The sequence below is a fragment of the Pelodiscus sinensis genome, chromosome 3, assembly GCF_049634645.1.
Source record: "Pelodiscus sinensis isolate JC-2024 chromosome 3, ASM4963464v1, whole genome shotgun sequence".
Classification (NCBI taxonomy): Eukaryota; Metazoa; Chordata; order Testudines; family Trionychidae; genus Pelodiscus; species Pelodiscus sinensis.
The window spans coordinates 153,369,281-153,387,042 of NC_134713.1; the positions used below are offsets into that span (position 1 = coordinate 153,369,281).

General features: G+C 41.1%; 1 protein-coding gene across 9 annotated transcripts in view; it reads left to right on the forward strand.

Annotated features, from left to right (window-relative positions):
* MARK1 (microtubule affinity regulating kinase 1) overlaps positions 1–17,762 on the forward strand; it is a 112,704-nt gene that overhangs the window by 82,715 nt on the left and 12,227 nt on the right. For 6 of the 9 annotated variants that reach the window (XM_075925224.1, XM_075925228.1, XM_075925221.1 and 3 more), the window contains 8 exons: positions 1,713–1,949; positions 2,034–2,153; positions 6,353–6,452; positions 6,873–6,985; positions 9,273–9,447; positions 10,964–11,157; positions 14,352–14,452; positions 15,799–15,960. In XM_075925224.1, coding sequence (XP_075781339.1) covers positions 1,713–1,949; positions 2,034–2,153; positions 6,353–6,452; positions 6,873–6,985; positions 9,273–9,447; positions 10,964–11,157; positions 14,352–14,452; positions 15,799–15,960 — 1,202 coding nt within the window. The remainder of the gene's footprint in view (positions 1–1,712; positions 1,950–2,033; positions 2,154–6,352; positions 6,453–6,872; positions 6,986–9,272; positions 9,448–10,963; positions 11,158–14,351; positions 14,453–15,798; positions 15,961–17,762) is intronic. The other 3 variants (XM_075925225.1, XM_075925222.1, XM_075925223.1) reach the window with 1 other exon arrangement.

Genomic DNA, 17,762 nt, shown 5'->3' on the forward strand with positions numbered 1-17,762 from the left:
AGCGTCCAAATTAGAAGCCCTAGATTGTTTTTGAATCCACAATCAACTAATTTAAACTGCTGTCCAGCTTTATAAGCTGTCAATTATTGTCAGAACAATGAATCCTTTGAATTTAACTTTACAGGCAGTCCCCGGGATACGTACAAGATAGGGACTGTAGGTTTGTACTTAAGTTGAATTTGTACTTAAGTCGGAACTGGCGTCCAGATTCAGCCGCTGCTGAAACTGACCAGCGGCTGACTACAGGAAGCCCGAGGCAGAGTTTCTCTGCCCTGGGCTTCCTGGAATCAGCCGCTGATCAGTTTCAACAGCAGCTGAATCTGGATGCCTGGGGCAGAGCAGCTGGGGCGCTGCCGGGTAAGTCCCCGCAGAGCCGCACCTCGGCGCTGCAGGGACCAACCCGGCAGCACCCCAGCAGCTCTACCCTAGGTGTCCCCAAGTCAGCTGCTGCTGAAAGTGATCAGCGGCTGATTGTAGGAAGCCCGGGGCAGAGCAACTCTGCCTCGGGCTTCCTGTAGTCAGCCGCTGGTCAGTTTCAGCAGCGGCTGACTCAGGGACGCCTGGGGCAGAGCAGCTGGGGTGCTGCTGGGTTGGTCCAGTAGCGCTGCTCCTAGGCACTACTGGACCAACCCAGCAGCACCCCAGCTGCTCTGCCCCAGGTGTCCTGATGCAGCCGCTGCTGAAACTGACCAGCTGCGGCTGAATCAGGACGCCTGGGGCAGAGCAGCTGGGGTGCTGCCGGGTTGGTCCAGTAGCGCTGAGGAGTGGCGCTGCGGGACCAACCGGCAGCGCCCCAGCTGCTCTACCACAGGCATCTGCGAGAAAAGCCTGGCACTAGCTGCGCCCCTCCCCCCCCCCCCCCCCCCCCCCCCAGCAGACCATGGAGACGCAGGCGGCGGGACTGAGACGCGCCGCGGTGCCACCGTCGCCCGGGTCCTCCGCGGCTTTGCTCCGCGTCTCCATTGTCTGCTGGGGGGGGGACCCCAGCAGACCAGGGAGACGTGGAGCAAAGCTGCGGAGGACCCGGGCGGCGGGACCGCCCAGACGTGCCATGGTCCCGCCCGGGTCCTCTGCAGCTTTGCTCCGTGTCTCCCTGGTCTGCAGACCAGGGAGATGCGGAGGACCCGGGCGGCGGGACCGTGGCGCGTCTGGGCGGTCCGCGTCTCCCTGGTCTGCTGGGGGGGGGGAGGGGGCAGCAGACCAGGGAGATGCGGAGCAAAGCTGTGGAGGACCCGGGCGGCGGGACCACGCGCGTCTGGGCGGTCCCGCCGCCCACGTCCTCTGCGGCTTTGCTCAGCGTCTCCCTGGTCTGCTGGGCCCTCCCCAGCAGACCAGCGAGATGCAGAGCAGCTTTTCTCGCCCCGGAGGACGCGGGCGGCGGGACCGCGGCACGTCTGGGTGGTCCCGCCGCCCGCGTCCTCCGGGGCGAGAAAAGCCCCGTTTGTAAGTACGGATCCGACATAAGTCGGATCCACGTAACTCGGGGACTGCCTGTATTTGCACCTCAGAATTGGACTCCAAATATTTTAAAGAGCAGTATTCTCAGTAGTGCATTTACCGGGTTTGCTTCCTTTTTTCTCTAAATTCAAACAATCAAACTGTATATTTTGGAACCTGTAGCTTTTCTTATCAACAAGTGATGAACATTTATATGCTGATCTTTATTCTGGTTGTATAAATTGTTCATTTTTCTTTCAATGTTTTTCTCTTAGGCAGAAAACCTTCTACTTGATGCAGACATGAACATTAAAATTGCAGATTTTGGTTTTAGTAATGAATTTACAATTGGTAACAAACTAGACACTTTTTGTGGAAGCCCACCCTATGCTGCTCCTGAACTTTTTCAAGGAAAGAAATATGATGGCCCAGAGGTGGATGTATGGAGTCTTGGAGTTATTCTTTACACACTAGTCAGTGGTTCGTTACCATTTGATGGTCAGAATTTAAAGGTACAGTTGAAATTTGAAATCTCAATTTGAATTTGCCAACTTTTCAGTATCAAGAGTGTGTTTTTCTTTCCATTTTCTTCCTAGGAACTGAGGGAGCGAGTATTACGGGGAAAGTACCGTATTCCATTTTATATGTCTACAGACTGTGAAAATCTACTGAAAAAACTATTGGTACTGAATCCAGTAAAAAGAGGGAGCTTGGAAGTAAGTAATTTCTTTCTGAAATTATCTTCAGAGCAAGAATTTCTGTGGGGCCTGCAGTTCCTAGTATTGTTAGGAAGCTTCAGGGGGTAGCTAAGTTAGTCTGTACAGGATAAACTTAAAAACAACAAATGGTCTGGTAGCACTTTATAGACTAACAAAACATGTTTTGTTAGTCTATAAAGTGCTACCAGACCATTTGTTGTTGTTTTAGGTTTATCTTAGTATTGTTATTAAGCATTGCAATTTGAATATGAGGGTAGGCGATGGAGTCTTTTTCCTTTATTAACTTTTGTCTGATCAAAACACTGTCACTTTAAGATTACAAAGTGCAAACTGCTTCCTTTTGAATTGTTGCAAATGATCACACATGCAGCTAGTTTCAAAAAATGTGGAAAGCAGAATGGGTTTGTAGATGTCTGTTTGGAGGAACATTTTTTGTTTGAGGAAAAACAAAAAGCTGTGTGAAGCCATGTCTGAGAGTTCTTGCCATGACTTTAAATAGCCAGCCTACTGCCTGGAAGGTGGAGACAGTTACTTAACAGTTTTGGAAGGTGCTTCAAATGTACAATTTATTCAAGTAATATAATTTCAAATTCTGTTTCCTATGGCAGCATATATTTACTGATTGGCTCCAGAGATGATGTATATTACATCAAATATTTTATTTGTGTATAGATTCAGACCACAGATCTAAATGCCCTTTTGTATTGCTTTTGGAGGTCTGTGGCAAATAAAGCTTTATTATTAGATAGTGCTTGTCAGTATTCAAATTAAAAAGTACAACAGATGATCAAATGTTTGCAGTACAATTAGTCACCAGTGACCTTTATTTCATTTTCATGTGTTTGCTTTCATTGCAGAGGATGATGATCCAGAGAATTAATCCCATTTAAGCAGGGTTTTTTTTCTAGTGTAGTGATTTGAGTTTCTGGCACATATGATTAGGAAGGGTACTCATAGCAAGCAGTACTTGTATGCAGTTTTTTCTGTCAAGTTGGGCTTACTTTGTGATTTGTCCCAAAGTATTTTTCACTTCAGAATTAATGGCTGTGTTCAAAAGTTAGATGGAAGAGGGCTAATGGTGTATTCTGCTTAGTTGAGCACAATAAATTACATTATATTCCTGCCTAGAGAATACACGGATAAGAGCTTAGTCACTGTATGAAGCCATGAGACTGACTTCAGTTTGATTGGCTTCATCCAGCTTTCAATTTAAAAGGTTAAGCTGGTGAAGAGGATTCAGGTCCTGTTCTTAAGAATAATGATTCTTGGAAACCTGGAGACATAACTTGGCTCCTCAGTATTTATGAGTGTGACAGTCATCTATCTATTCCTGTTCTTTGAACCCCATCCTTTTCCCTTGTAAAGTGGTGTTGATGGCAGCCATGCAGGAGCCTGCTTTTCTAGGGTAGAAAATGGGTTAGTGCCAATTATCTGCAAAAAGGGAGTGAATAAACAGTCTGAGGCACTCTTGAAATGAAACATTGGGCAAGAGTCCATCCTCTAATTTGAAGACGAGAGCCATCACAAAAATATATTTTATAAATGAGATACAGAGTAGTTTTTGAGGTGAAAAGTTTAGGGAACATGACTTAGAAAGAAGTTGTCTGTGTATCTGCCTGAGTGCCTCTTCAGTGTTGTTGCTAAAGGCACAAAATCAGTCTTAAATTCACATTTCTATCAGAAAATGTTGCACCACTTACTTTTACAATTAATGCATTTGGTTACTGAAACGGAAAAAGATCTGATTATTTTTCGTGTGTGTGTGTGTGTGTGTGTGTGTGTGTGTGTGTTTGCTTAGTCTGTTTCTGAGCCATGCACTAGCATACCGCTTTCACACTGTTGTAGTAAGAGCTCCAGTGTGTGCTCTTTTTCCAAACTATCCATGAAGTTGTTTACTATTAACAGCAGCAGCAAATTTGGAATTGAAGAAAAAGCACCTTAAGTAACAGGCTGAGTCCTTGTGCTGGTGTCATGTATATTTTATAAACCTTGGTTGGGTAGGCCTTTCCCATACTAACAGAGACACGTATTTTAAAAATAGGTGAATGTTTAACAATTATAGATATTTTGACAGGGATATTTAGGGGCATGGACAGTCCCAGAAATGACTAGGAAACTTTTTAAAATTGTCAGAATTTCAAGTTCTCTAAAAGAGGTAGAAAAATTGTTGCAGGGCAGATTTACAGTTATAAAGAATAACAAAATTAATCTTTTTGAAATTAATAAAGTCTCAAACCAAACCAGAACGTTGCTGGATAGTCTTCCTTGTGACTTCAGGCAAAATTGCATTGCATAGCATCTAGTCAGCTGATGATCTTACTGTCAGCAAAATGTGAATTGGCTTATAAGTGAAATGACGTATCTTTGAATACCTATTTTTAACATTTTGTTCTTTGTACTAGTAGCAGTAGAACAATTGCTATATGATTCTTTAATTTGACAGCCATGTTGTACAGCAAGATGCTGGGTTACATCCTAGGAAAATTGATCCCTTTTCTCTTAGTGGGATTCAACTAAAGTGTTATGTGGAGATCGTGTTTTTGGAGTCTGTGGAGGGAGGGTAGCTTAATTGTCATGTCTCTCTTTTGCCAGTCTGGCATTTGTGTCAATCTCCAAAGAGGCTTTGCTACCTGTTGTGGCTGTAGGATAAGCATTGTTTCTAGCTGTTTAGTAGGAGTATGTATTTTAAGGAGAAAATTTAGGGAAGCTTTGGGATTCCCTGTAAATAATTGTTCAAGGTTCAGGAGGGAAAAATCTCCTGAAATGCATAGATGGGACTCTGTAATAATAAAGATGGTTACATGGCATGAAAATACTTAAATGTAAAGGTCTTTCTTCAGTCAAAAGTTGGAATATATTTTGAAGAGAGTCAATCCAGGAAAAGATGAATGGTCAGAGCTAATGTTTCTTGCCCTGTCTGGCAAAGGACAATTGTCACTGAGGAAAATAGTGGGATTTATACACAGACTTTTAAATTATACATGGAAATTGTTGTTCTAATTTATTCCAGAAGTTTTTATTTGTGCTGAAGTAACAAATAGAAGTCTCAACTAAACTCAGGGAACCATTGTTATGTTAGGAATTTCCAAGCAGAGAGAGTGAGAGAGACACAGACAGATAGGGGAGGCAGAGACAGGGTTACAATCTAACCATGGTTTTAGGGTGGTGGTGTATTTTTTTGGTTTTTATGCCTGTTAAATATTTTAAGGGGCGAGGGAGAAAGTAAAGAGGATGAATTAATTGGAACAAGGGAGTGCAGAAAGTCAGGACATCGGAGAAAAGATAGCAGAATGAAGAATACAGTACAGAAGAGTAGTCAGGGTACAAGGAGCGGAGACAGTTAAGAAGAGAGTGAGGGGAGATCAGAATAAACAGCTCATCAGAAAACATGATGCTCAGTCTAAACTGGAAACATCAGTCCAACATCTCCAGAGATAAACTAATGCAGCTTCAGCTGCACACACTTAAGGGTCTATCTTTGCTTTTGACCAGAGTATTGCAGCCTTTGAGCCTTGTTCAGATGTGTTCATGTCAAACTGTGTAAGCTGTGTGGACAGATGTACAGTAATAGAATATTCTTGTGAGATGACAGATCATAGTGGTTTCATTTTTCTTTGAAAAGCTTTGTATAAAAGTATACAGATAGAAATAGCCTATTTAGCTAGCTGAGCTCTATCTCAAGTTATAAATTGCAGATTTTTCCCTAAAAAGTCACCGTGGTTTATTATGGTAACTACATACAAAGAACAACTTGTGTCTGTCTTTTCAACTTCCAGATAGTGGTAGCTTTTGAGTACTATTGTGATACAAAAATAACTTTTATATAGGTCCTGTTCCTGGTTGTTTAGTTGGTCAAGCAATATTGTGGTCTGTCAGTCACGTAGGGTTGTAAGTGACTAATCAACTAGTCAACTATCCGATAAGCAAAAACTTATTGGATAGTCGACACACTAGTCGGCTAATAGCTCTCTCCCCCCCAACCCCGCCTCTATCAGAAAGAGGCAGCAAGGGGCACAGGGGGGCGGGGGGAGCTGGCTTAAAAACAGGTTTCCTCCAGCTCTGTGGAAGGGGACAGGGGCGCAGCGGCAGAGTTCCACCTTTGAAACGTACAAGAGTCCCTGCCGGGACTCTTGTACATTTCAACGCAGATGCCTGACATGGAGCCTGGGGCCATGGAGATTTGTTTAATTTCCTAGCAAATTATGAAGGATCGGTGGATGAATGTTGGCCATGAAGAGGAAGAATTAAAGCCATATACTGAGCCAGAACCAGATTTTAATGACACCAAAAGAATAGGTAAGGTTTTTCATATTGTATGGAAATAGATGATAAATGTTGTATTACAAATAAAATGATTTGATAGGAAGTGCCATAAAGAGAATTAGTTTATTGCAAAAAATAAAATGTATTTGCTATTTATTTAAAGAAACTTTAACTTAGTTGTAGTGTTTTTTCTAGAGTTACTTTGTGCATTTCCAGGTTAAGTATAGTTTAGCTTATTAAATTTAATGTTTTCAAGAAAGTAATCACACTGAAAACAGTGGCGCTCTAGTCTTTTCATTACTGAGCAATAATGTTATATAGCTTCATTTCAACTGTAGAATCAGCAGTTATCTACCAACTTTGTTTTCCATTTTCAGCGTGTTTAAATTGTTAAGAATCTCTAGAACTCTTGTCCTGCTAAGAATACATCTTGTTTGGTTTGTTTGTTTATAGACATAATGGTCACTATGGGTTTTTCAAGAGAGGAGATCCATGAATCTTTAGTAAAGCAAAAGTATGACGAAGTCATGGCTACGTACCTGCTTCTAGGCAGAAAACCACCTGAAGTAAGTTTTATCAAACTTATATCTGTCGATTTGAGTTTTAAATCTAGTTGTACTGAACATGCTATATTTGTATGGTGCTTTATTTTATAATCACCTTACATAAGACTGTCTGAAATTCATTAACTTGAGTTGAATGACAGTTCGTTTATGTTCCAACCTTGCTTTGCAGACCTGGATTAAGTGAGCTTTAACTAATAAATAAAATGTTGTTGTCCCCATTTTTCCACATTACAAGTCATTGTGCATGATTTAATGATATTCAAGAGAGGTCCGAGACCGTAACGGCGGTGGCACTAATGATTGGGACTGAGTTCCATTAGCACTGGTGGTGTATATGGAAAATAGCAAAGTACTGTATTTGGAAATGTATCTCTATTCACTGTTTTCTATTGTATCTATTAAAATTAAGGAATTGGAGAGAGAGCTGAGAAATCCACTATTCAAAGTGACGGGACTCATTGAGGTCCTGATCCAAAACCTGTTACATTCCCAAGAGTCTTTCTATAGACTTCAGTGGGTTTTGGATCTGATCCTCAGAATCTTTTGGAAAGAATAGGCATTAGTTTAAAAAGATCATTACAAATAAAATTGTTTTTGAAATATTCACTGGGCACAGTGATGAATCCTGTGCTGCCTAATTGTAAATCAACATAATCTACCCTTGGCTGCTTTAGAGCAATGTAAGATGAAAGAGGCTGAATAACACTCTCCTGCAGTACTGCCTCAGCCATGCCAAGAATTAATGGACATAGATCAGCGTTCATACCTCAAGAGATTGGCTACTTCTGTGTGAGAGACACATTGAGTCCTGGCCAGCTCCTTAACAGTTTGTGATGCCACTGAGAAGTGCCAAGCCAGGGAGCAGGGGGAGTTTCTAATTATGGGGTTTGTGATGTGACTTGAAAGTTTTTGGAAGGACCTAGCCACAATTAGTCTTTCCACTCAGTCTGCTATTTTCCCTCAGTGTAGAGTGCTAAATGACAAGTACATTGAGATGTGTACTCTGTTCTAAGAGTTAAATTATTATGGTTATCTCATTCATTGACACATGCAAGGCTAGATGGTCCGAGGTTTGAATTTGTCTCTGTAAATATATTGTTTATCAACTACTTGCTTTTATTATGCAGAAATGGTGTGAGGTTTAAATGTTACTTTTTCTCCTGTCACTCAAGTGCAGTATATATCAATTGTGAAATACAGCTAGAAAAACAGAAAATATAGTATTTCATTATAATAGTAGTTCTTCCAAAATACTATGTTTGGATACAATATTTTAACTTAATTATGTATCGTAGTGTATTAATTTTAAAGAATTCTGAGCCATTTCTTCCTTTTATGAGTTAATCCTGTACTGGGGTAGGTAAACTCTCCCCAACTCTTGTAGAATTAGCAAAAATTTGGAAATAACTTGAGATTTTCATGGATCTCAATAGATCCAGCCACAAGCTGAACATTGCTCATGGAAGAACTTTGTTTCACATTGGCTCCTAGCACTTCTTCACCTCTGTGAGGACATGTCTGATACATCTATCCTCCAAGGCATTCCCTCACTAGCCGCTGTCCACCCCAGAACTCTTGTACTTTGACAGAGGAAGAATCTGTCTAAACTTAAATTTAGACAGAGTTTGCTTTGATGGAAAGATTTGTCAATCACACTGCCATTAGTAACAGTTTTCTTTATAATGCTTGTTACAGTCTATGAGGCCAAAGGCTGGATTACTTAAACCCAGGATTGGGTTAATGATACTGAAACATCCTTGAGTCATTACTCCTTGCTTTGCTAACTTTATTTCTGGACTTAAATTGTTATTCCAAGTTTGTATGAAATGTTTCAAATTGTTCTGACAAAAAATCTTATCAAAGCAATTTATGATCTAGTTTTAAGGTGTTTTTTAAACTTAATATTGAGATTCTCCTAAGTTTTCTTCTTTTAAATAACACTCCTCATTCTGAGTTTTAACTGTATGTTGTAATATGTGTTTGTTCATATTTAAGCAGCTGTAATGTAAGTTTGTATGTAGTGGGCTACTGATTTTCATAATTCAGTATGAGCAGGATTAGCTTAAATCATGATAGCTGAAGTTATCAGTTTACAGTCTTGAAAAAAATTGAACTTCTTTAAAATAGACAATTTTTTAAAAAATTTAGCCTATTTAATTCAAAAGTCTGAATGACCAAATTAAGTGCTTTGTATAGGAATCCTTCACTACATAATTACATGGTAGTGCTGATAATGTTAATTTGTCTGCATTTCAAAAATATTGTAAATGCTTTCTTACCCTTGTAGTTTGAAGGAAGTGAATCCCTGTCCAGTGGTAACCTGAGTCAAAGGTCTCGACCCAGCAGTGACCTCAATAACAGCTCGATGCAGTCTCCTGCGCATCTGAAAGTCCAGCGGAGTATATCGACCAACCAGAAACAACGACGGTTCAGTGATCATGGTGGGGATGACGTTCAAACAAGTAAAGTAACATACACAATTTAAATCTGAGTGTGCAGTGTTTTGTGAGCTTGGCAGCTCCACCTCTATGTGCATTTCGTGCGTGCTTCATCACGCCACACCATGATGCTGCTTATCCGTACAAGTGTTTCTGTGGCAAATGTGGGCCAACTTAATAGACCTGACTCTTTTTTTTTTTTTTTTTTTTGGATTTGATAGTTCAGTGTAGTTACCACCTTTTAAATTCTGTATGGAATTCAATACCAGTTCTGACGTCATGCTAAAATTACACTGGAATTTAAATATAAATTCTTAGTCTTGAGTATCAGATGCCATATTGCAAATTCATGGTTTGTGAGTTTGTGGAAAACTGCAGGCTAAGTAAATGGTAAATACATTCTGAGAGAGAAGACCACATGGTTGGGGTAGTCAAGGAAGATGATTTACAAAGTTATTGGGAAGCATCTTAAGGCTTATATGTAGGTGTATAAAATGGAGAAAATATTCACATTTTAAATATGAGAGGTTTTTAACATTCTTTCAAATGCTAAAACATTTTTATTCAGAAACTCTTGACCCTTTTCTTCCCCTATTACTTCATGACTTCCACATCTCGCCAGTTCTGTACAAGTCAGTAGTGTGGATTTTCCCACAGAAGTGAATAATACATAGGGTAGATCCTCAGCTAGTACCAACTGTCGAACTCTAGTGAAGTAAATGGGAGTTGTATATTTCACACTACCTGAGGATCTGCCCCAAAAGAGGAGGGAAGCTGTGTTTCTCCCCACAGAAGCATAAAGTAAATAAAATAGTTTTAATTATTTTGTGGCCAAAACTTTGGCTTGTGGGTTGAGGAGAGTATGGAAAGGGCAGACAGGTCATTTGTCCTGTTTTAAGCTAGGTAGTCCTTCTTTCACCCAGTTTGTTCCCTGTTGGACGCTAACCAGATGTAGTGTTGTCTGGTATCATGTATGGATGGACACTCTTTTGAAGAATGTTACTGCTCTGATCTTGTCTGTGACACCCCACCCTCTCTGCCCCTTTTGTGTGCAGAGTCATGGCACCAGGGGTGGCACACTCTTCAAAATGGGATCCTACAAGTGGCATGACCTTGCACAGATTTTATTGCAAGGTTACACTGATAGAGCGGGCGTCACACAGGCAGGGATGGGTCCCACGTCATTCCCAAAAGTATTGAAATGCCAGGTGTTCTGGGAATGTGTTAGTGATCGTGCTAAAATAGGGGAAGGTAAGTTGAAACTTATAAATCAATACTAATATGAAACAGCGAAGTACTAAATGTATACTACCTAACTTCAGACTTGTAATGAATTAGACAGGAGCTTCAGATTTATTTAATGATAATTCAGTGTACATAGCTATCACATTTTACACATTTTAAGGTTGATGTACATGTAGCATGAACATCAACCTTACATTCCAAAGGATTATTTTCATGTGTAGAGAATCATCCTTCAGAGTATATTGACTGATAGAAAGAATGATTGTTTTAGTATAATTTTATTTTTATTTGACAGTTGGTCCATCAATCCCTCCGGCTGTATCATACACAAAAAGGGTTCAGGCAAATAGTGTAGAAAGTGAACAGAAAGAGGAATGGGACAAAGATGTGTCACGTAAGCTCAGCAGCACTACAGTTGGATCCAAAGGAGAGATGGCAGCAAGTCCACTTGTAGGTCCAGAAAGAAAGAAAGCGCCTGCAATTCCAAGTGTGAGTTGTTTTTTTAATCATTTGGGGCACTATCTGTATACTTGGCATATACTGGTTAATGAATATTCCATAAACTGTGTATTCTGATAGCTTCTTATTGGTACACAGAAATAAGCTATACTGTATGTGCTTTTTAAAAATAAAATAAAAGCTTCCAGACTAGGGATGTTAAAATGTGATTGCTTCCCTAATCGAATAGTCAATAGATTTTTGGTCAACTATTTGATTAGTCGACAGTGGTAAGCAGTTGTGGAGCTCAGTTTGGCTCATGCCGATTCACTGCAAAACCTCCCCAGCTGCGGCTCTGAATTGTAAAGCCTAGGGAAGCTGGCACACGAAGTCACTAGCTCGGCCCCTGCTCCATGGGTGTTTTCATTCATCACACCTCACACTCGCAGCTGCAGCTCTGCATTGTGAAGCCCAGAGAAGCTTCTCTTTATCGATTAGTTGACTGTTCGACTAGACACTAACATCCCTATTCCAGACAGCTCTTGGACTGGTTATTGGAAGCATTTTTTCTTATACTACTGGAATATTCTAACCTAAAAAAGTCAGGCTTTTGTAATATCATGGGTCGCTAGGGCATGCAATCAAATTTTGCTTGCTACCTTTACAGGAATGTTTGATACTTGATTTAAAAGCATGAGCTCATAATACCAAAAATTACTTGTATGAAAGGCTCACATTTTGAAATGTGAATCAAACCTATGCTATTAAGAGAAGACAAACTGGGTTAAGTAGTTGTATAATAAATTATAGTAGCGCTTGTACAGTGCAGCCTGGCAAAAAGTTTCCATATGATAGACTGTAGGATTTTGCATTTTCCATTGGGTTTCATATGTTGCTGATAAAGAAATTCTTTGTTCTTTCTTCAGACAAAATCAACTTTAAATCTACTAAATTATAAGGATTTCTGTGTCTTACAGAAAATGCCTGCAGTACGTCATACAGCTGCTTTTAAACCTTGGTTCTGTTTTAAAATCTCTCCCTGGGGGACTCGAAGTGGTGGCTGTGTGAAACATGTACTAGAACTTTTTGTTCTGTGAGATTAGATTTTATTGGATTTTAAATCTGCCATGATTTCCCAAAACTGTATCTCCCAAAAGCTGATTATTCTGATGTGTGTTCCAAGCTGATATGTCAAAAACATTTTTTTGCTTACAGTGAACTAATTAAATGATGTATCTTAATCATAGAGTGAGAAGTTTATTTACTTGCTAATAAGCCCTGCTGTGATTGTTCATTGTAGATCTATTACTATTTTAGAGTACTTGTGAAAGAGGTTTCATAAGTAAGATTAAGATACAGTGATATCTGATATTGCATATGTAGTTAGTTAAGGTTGAACAAACATTTCCTTTATCAAGTCCTTCATTCTATATAACTTCTTTTTAAAAAATTATTTTAACTGTAACCCAGAGAAGGTTGGGTTTCTGATCATTTTAAGGCTAACCTGGTAGTAGGAAAAGACTAGATTTGTTAGAAAATGTTTACTTTCTCTAGCATACATCGATTCCTATTATGTAATAGTTTAGTTAAACTAAGGCTTGCAGTTGGTTAATCTATATTATAAAATAGCATTAGATCAGGAAACCATAAAGATTATTCAGTAGTTCTCTGCTGCCTTTGTTCTGTGGTGGGAGGAAGCATAAAGGACATAGTCTATGCCTGAAACTATTTTTAAAAGAATAAACAAAACCTGTAAAACTTCAGAGAGAAGAACATGCCCTCTTCTTAGCTGTAAAGAGCTATGCATGTCATGGCACTGTACAAATAAATAAGCCTGTTTATACCTTCAACTGATGGACATATAAAATTATACAGTAGTACATAGAGATTTTTAAGAGCAGGTTTGACAATCAAGGTAATACTTAGGCCCACATTGAGTACAGGGGACAGGACAAAAAGACCTCTTGACGTCCCTTCCAGTCCTGCAATTCTACTACAGACAATATTTAAACTTCATAGCAGCTATCCCAAATTTCTCATTGTGTATGAGAAATTTTTGTAATTTTTTTTTTTTATAATTTTAGGATGGATGGAAGGTATGGATCCAAGTGTTCATGTGCCTTGTTCTTGCTGAAGCAACTGTTGTATGACCACTATCTAGTCCAAATGCTTTCTTGCAGTGTCCTGGATTACTGCAGTGTATTTTGCAAAATATTTTACAAGACTTTTAAACATGGAGTAATTCTGTCTTACAAGTACAAAAATTATTTCATTAACATGTAATTATGAATTAATGTCAACATGTCTCATTACACTGAAGTTTTGAGAAATTTAAACCAATCCTATCTAAAAGTTGAAAATGTTACAGTAAACTTTTATATTAAAATTAGCTCTTTAAGAGTTAATCGGTTATCAGAAACATTTTAAGAGTGAGTAGATTTAAGGTAGGGAGCACATTTAACAAAAAATGAGAATTTTTTTCTTAGTATTAATAGTACACACACTTATTTGGCACCCATCATTATGGTGACAAAGATCAAAATCCTTCTCAGTTTGTATTAATTCCTGACGACGGTTGCCCTCTGCAGTACAAATTAAAAGTTTTTTGTTACAATCACCAGACGGGCAACAAGTAGTAGAACTGAAGCTCTGAATGGCAACTAAATCTACATAGGAAAGCCCTTAAACTTTCATGGAGTCTGGCTGATTTCAGTATGACTTCTGTGTGGATGTCCCAGTTGCAATGGATGATCTAGGCCTATAGGACTTCTTCACTGCGTGCAGGAACTGGATGTTACTAAAGCAAATTTCCTCCTTTAACTGCACTTTTCCTTGCTTTAATTCAGTGAATTCCTGTGGAGCCTACATAGTGATGAGAGCATTAGAAGAGAATAGGTGATTGAATAAGTACTTTGTGTCGACAGATTTAATTAAGTGTTTCTGTATATTTTAATGTCTTCTATCACGCAGTCTAGAACAGTGGTTCTCAATCTGTGATCCGTGGACCTCTGGGGATCCACAGACTATTCCTGAGGTTTCCAAAGGGGACCACATCTCCATTTGAAATCTTGAGCATACGAATGGAAAAAAAAGATTGAAAACCACTGATCTGGAATTTAGATGCCACATTTTAAGATCAAATATATTTGGATATGCTGATTTGCATTTTTCAGGATAACTTTATTTAACTTGTCTATATATTAATTAACTGTATCTGTCTTCACTCATTTTTATTCTCCCTCTAGAATAATGTATTTCCTGTTGGTGGAATGACCAGAAGGAACACATACGTTTGTGAGCGGTCTACAGATCGCTATTCTGCAGTACAGAATGGGAAAGATAACAGGTACTCAGTTAACTTCTCCAAAAATCTAAGAATATGTGTTGAAGTATGCACAGGAGGTAACACAAACATTTAGCCAATATGCTCATGAAAGATGCTGTTTGTGGAGTGAACTAAACTTTACATGCACACTTGTGTTTTATCTTGCAGAAAAGTTTGTACCAGAATATTAGTCATAATTAGACAAATAATAACAGACAAATATTGTGATTCTGCCTTTAACCATTCCCATGCAATAATATTGTCAGGAGTTGTCACCATCACTGTGCAAAGAATCCAAGTGAAGAGTACAAATGGAAGAGTTTACAATCTTAAATAGAAAAATTCAGATATGAACTATCCCGGATGAGCCAGAGGACATGCCATATAGCTTGGTTGTTTTTTTTTAAAGTCCCTAATAACTGCGTAAAAGATGTAACTATTTAATAGACATAAAAGAATGGATTTTCACAAGAACAGTAGAAAAAACATTCTCTGACAAATATTAAGTCTCTGCCAAATTTTTAGTCTATTCTAAATGGGGAAAGATTTTGCCCTGGTCTTGTTCTGAGAAACAGCGAAACTGTTCTGGGTGAAGTTTTCCCCACAAATAACTAGGCTGAGACAGACACTTAAAACATAGTATTTAAGCCTAAACAGTTACAGTAAAACTCCACTGGTCCGGCATCCAGTGGTCTGGCACTCCTGATGGTCCGGCACCATCTGGAACCCGGAAGTGCTCCAGGCAACCAAACAATTGCAGCTGCTCTGCCCCCGGCTTCCTCGATTCAGCTGCTGCTGAAACTGACCAGCGGCTGACTTGGGGAAGCCAGGGGCAGAGCAGTTGGGGTGCTGCCGGGTTGGTCTCGCAGCGCGGAGAGGCGCTCCCCCCCACTCCACCCCAGACCCCTTATAACTCCCCCTTCCAATAGTCCAGCATATCTGACAATCCGGCACCCGCTGGGTCCTAAAGGTGCTGGATTATCGGAAGTTTACTGTAGTTAGGCATAAGCAACTGAAAACAGCGGTTTTATAATGGGAAAATATGCGGGGCGCAATTACTGTTTAGTTTCTTATATACTTCAAAGAAAATAATCTTGTGTATGAATGGAAGCAATAAAAAGCCGTTCTTCAACATACTTGAATGGATCTTTTCCATGGAAACTGATGATAAAAACATTCATTTTTCCCAAGAATAACATTGTTTTTGTGTCTGACCATTATAACTCTGCTTGCAATAAAATCTTTATTTTAAGAGTTTTTATCTGGTTTCGGGGTTTGACATGTTCTGTTGTTGGAAATTACTTTTAAACACAGCTAATGTGTGTTTTCTTATTGTTATGGCTTTCCTCCCTTTCTTGTGATAAAAGCCTAACAGAAATGTCTGCAAGTAGCACATCATCTGCAGGCTCAGCTGTTGCTTCTGCTGTATCAACACGACCTAGACATCAGAAATCTATGTCTGCCTCTGGTCATCCTATAAAAGTTACGCTACCAACCATCAAAGATGGTACTGAAGCTTATCGGCCAAGGTAATATAATACTTAGAATTTGCCTAGTCTTTTACATCTTCAGAATCTAGTACAAATGTTAAAATAAATATATTAATATATAGCGTGTGTGTGTGTGTGTGTGTGTGTGTGTGTATACACTCTTAATTTATTATATCATACAGTAGTCCAGTATAGTTCTAAAATTACAGTAAAACTCCAATTGTCCGGCAGCCAGTGGTCCGGCACTCCTGATAGTTGGACAGTTGGAGCGGCGGAGAGAGGGCGAGAGGCAGGCAGGTGTTTAAAGAAGGCAGGCAGGTACGCAGGCGGAGGGGGGGGGCGGTGTCGACCGGGAACGGCACAGCGAGGGGCGAACCCTCCGCCATATTGCGGGGAGGCGGTGGAAGCCCCGCGCAGCCGGCTTGCAAGCAGGGAAATTTGTAAGTGGCGACGGCGGAGAGGGGGCAAGAGACAGGCAGCGTTCCCCACCGACCTCACCCCCACCCTCCTGCCTGCCTTAAACCTCTGCCTACCTCTCGCCCCTTCTCCACTGCTGCTGCTTACAAGTTTCCCCGTTTGCAAGCTGGCTGCACGGGGCTTCCACCGCCTCCCCTCAACATGGCAAAGGATTTGCCTCTTGCCACATCGTTCCCTGTCGACCCCTCCCCCCCACGCAGTGCGGGTCCCAGCAGATCTGTCACAGCACCTGCTGGAGTACCTCCCGATACTCCAGCATATCCGATAATCCAGCACCCCCTGGGACACAAGAGTGCCGGATTATCGGAAGTCTACTGTATATTCATTTGTGTGACAATTCTACATATGGTTTAGGGGTTTGGGTTTTTTTTCATGACAGATCATATTTTGCTCATATTACACAGTAAATTATGTCTCTGGGCTAGAACTCAGGCATCAGATAATTCCTGGAAAATGATTTATCTGATGCAAACGTAGTCCATAAGAGAATATATACTAACATAGGAGGAGTTGAACAGGCTTACAAATGTTAAGGGTATTTATCTCTCTCTATATTAAAAAAAAAAAAAATTTCCTGCGGGATGACTGAATGACGTCATCATGTCACTTTGCATCCCACCTGCCTCCTCCCTCTCTTCCCCCCCACTCCCTCTACTAGCTCAAGCCCAACCTCGCTGCTTCCCCTTGCCACTTGGAATTGCTATTTTAAACCAAGCCTCTACTCCCTTTCCCCCCACCCCCACACTAGAGGGCTTTCAACACCAAGAAACATGGCATGGTAGCTGGCAGACCCTACATTGCAGCCATGTAATGTACCCTCCGGGGGGGGAGGGGGGCTACAGTGCTTGGGACAACAGTCTGCGGACAGGTGCTAAGAGTGGGGCTCCCAGCTGGGCTTTTGCCAGGCTCTTGAGGGCGCCCCTGCTGCCAGGCTCTGGAGAAGACAGAGCATGGTGCCCGACCACCCTGAATCCAGCAGCCCCTTGGAGACTCACCTCCTCCACAGCGGCTACACTTACCGCGGCTGCCAGAGCACCCCTGAGCAACCCTGGGGAGCCGCCCCCCAACTCGTCTGCCCCTTCCCTTTCGCTCCCAGCGGGCAGACAGGTGGCCCTGAGCCCTTCAGACAGGGCTGGTGTGGTGCAGTGCAGGCGGGACCAAGATGGGGGAGAGGTTGGGACAGCGCCTCCTGCGCTGCTGGTTTCCCAACCTCAGCAGCCTGCAGTGCCCCAGAGTGCCATGTGCACACAGCACTACCTGCGCCTCGGTGTGCCCCACATGGGGTGGGCAGGCACCCCTGCACCACCACCCCCCACTGGGGTTAGAGCCAGGCATGGCGCATGCCACAGCTGGGAGGGGAGGGT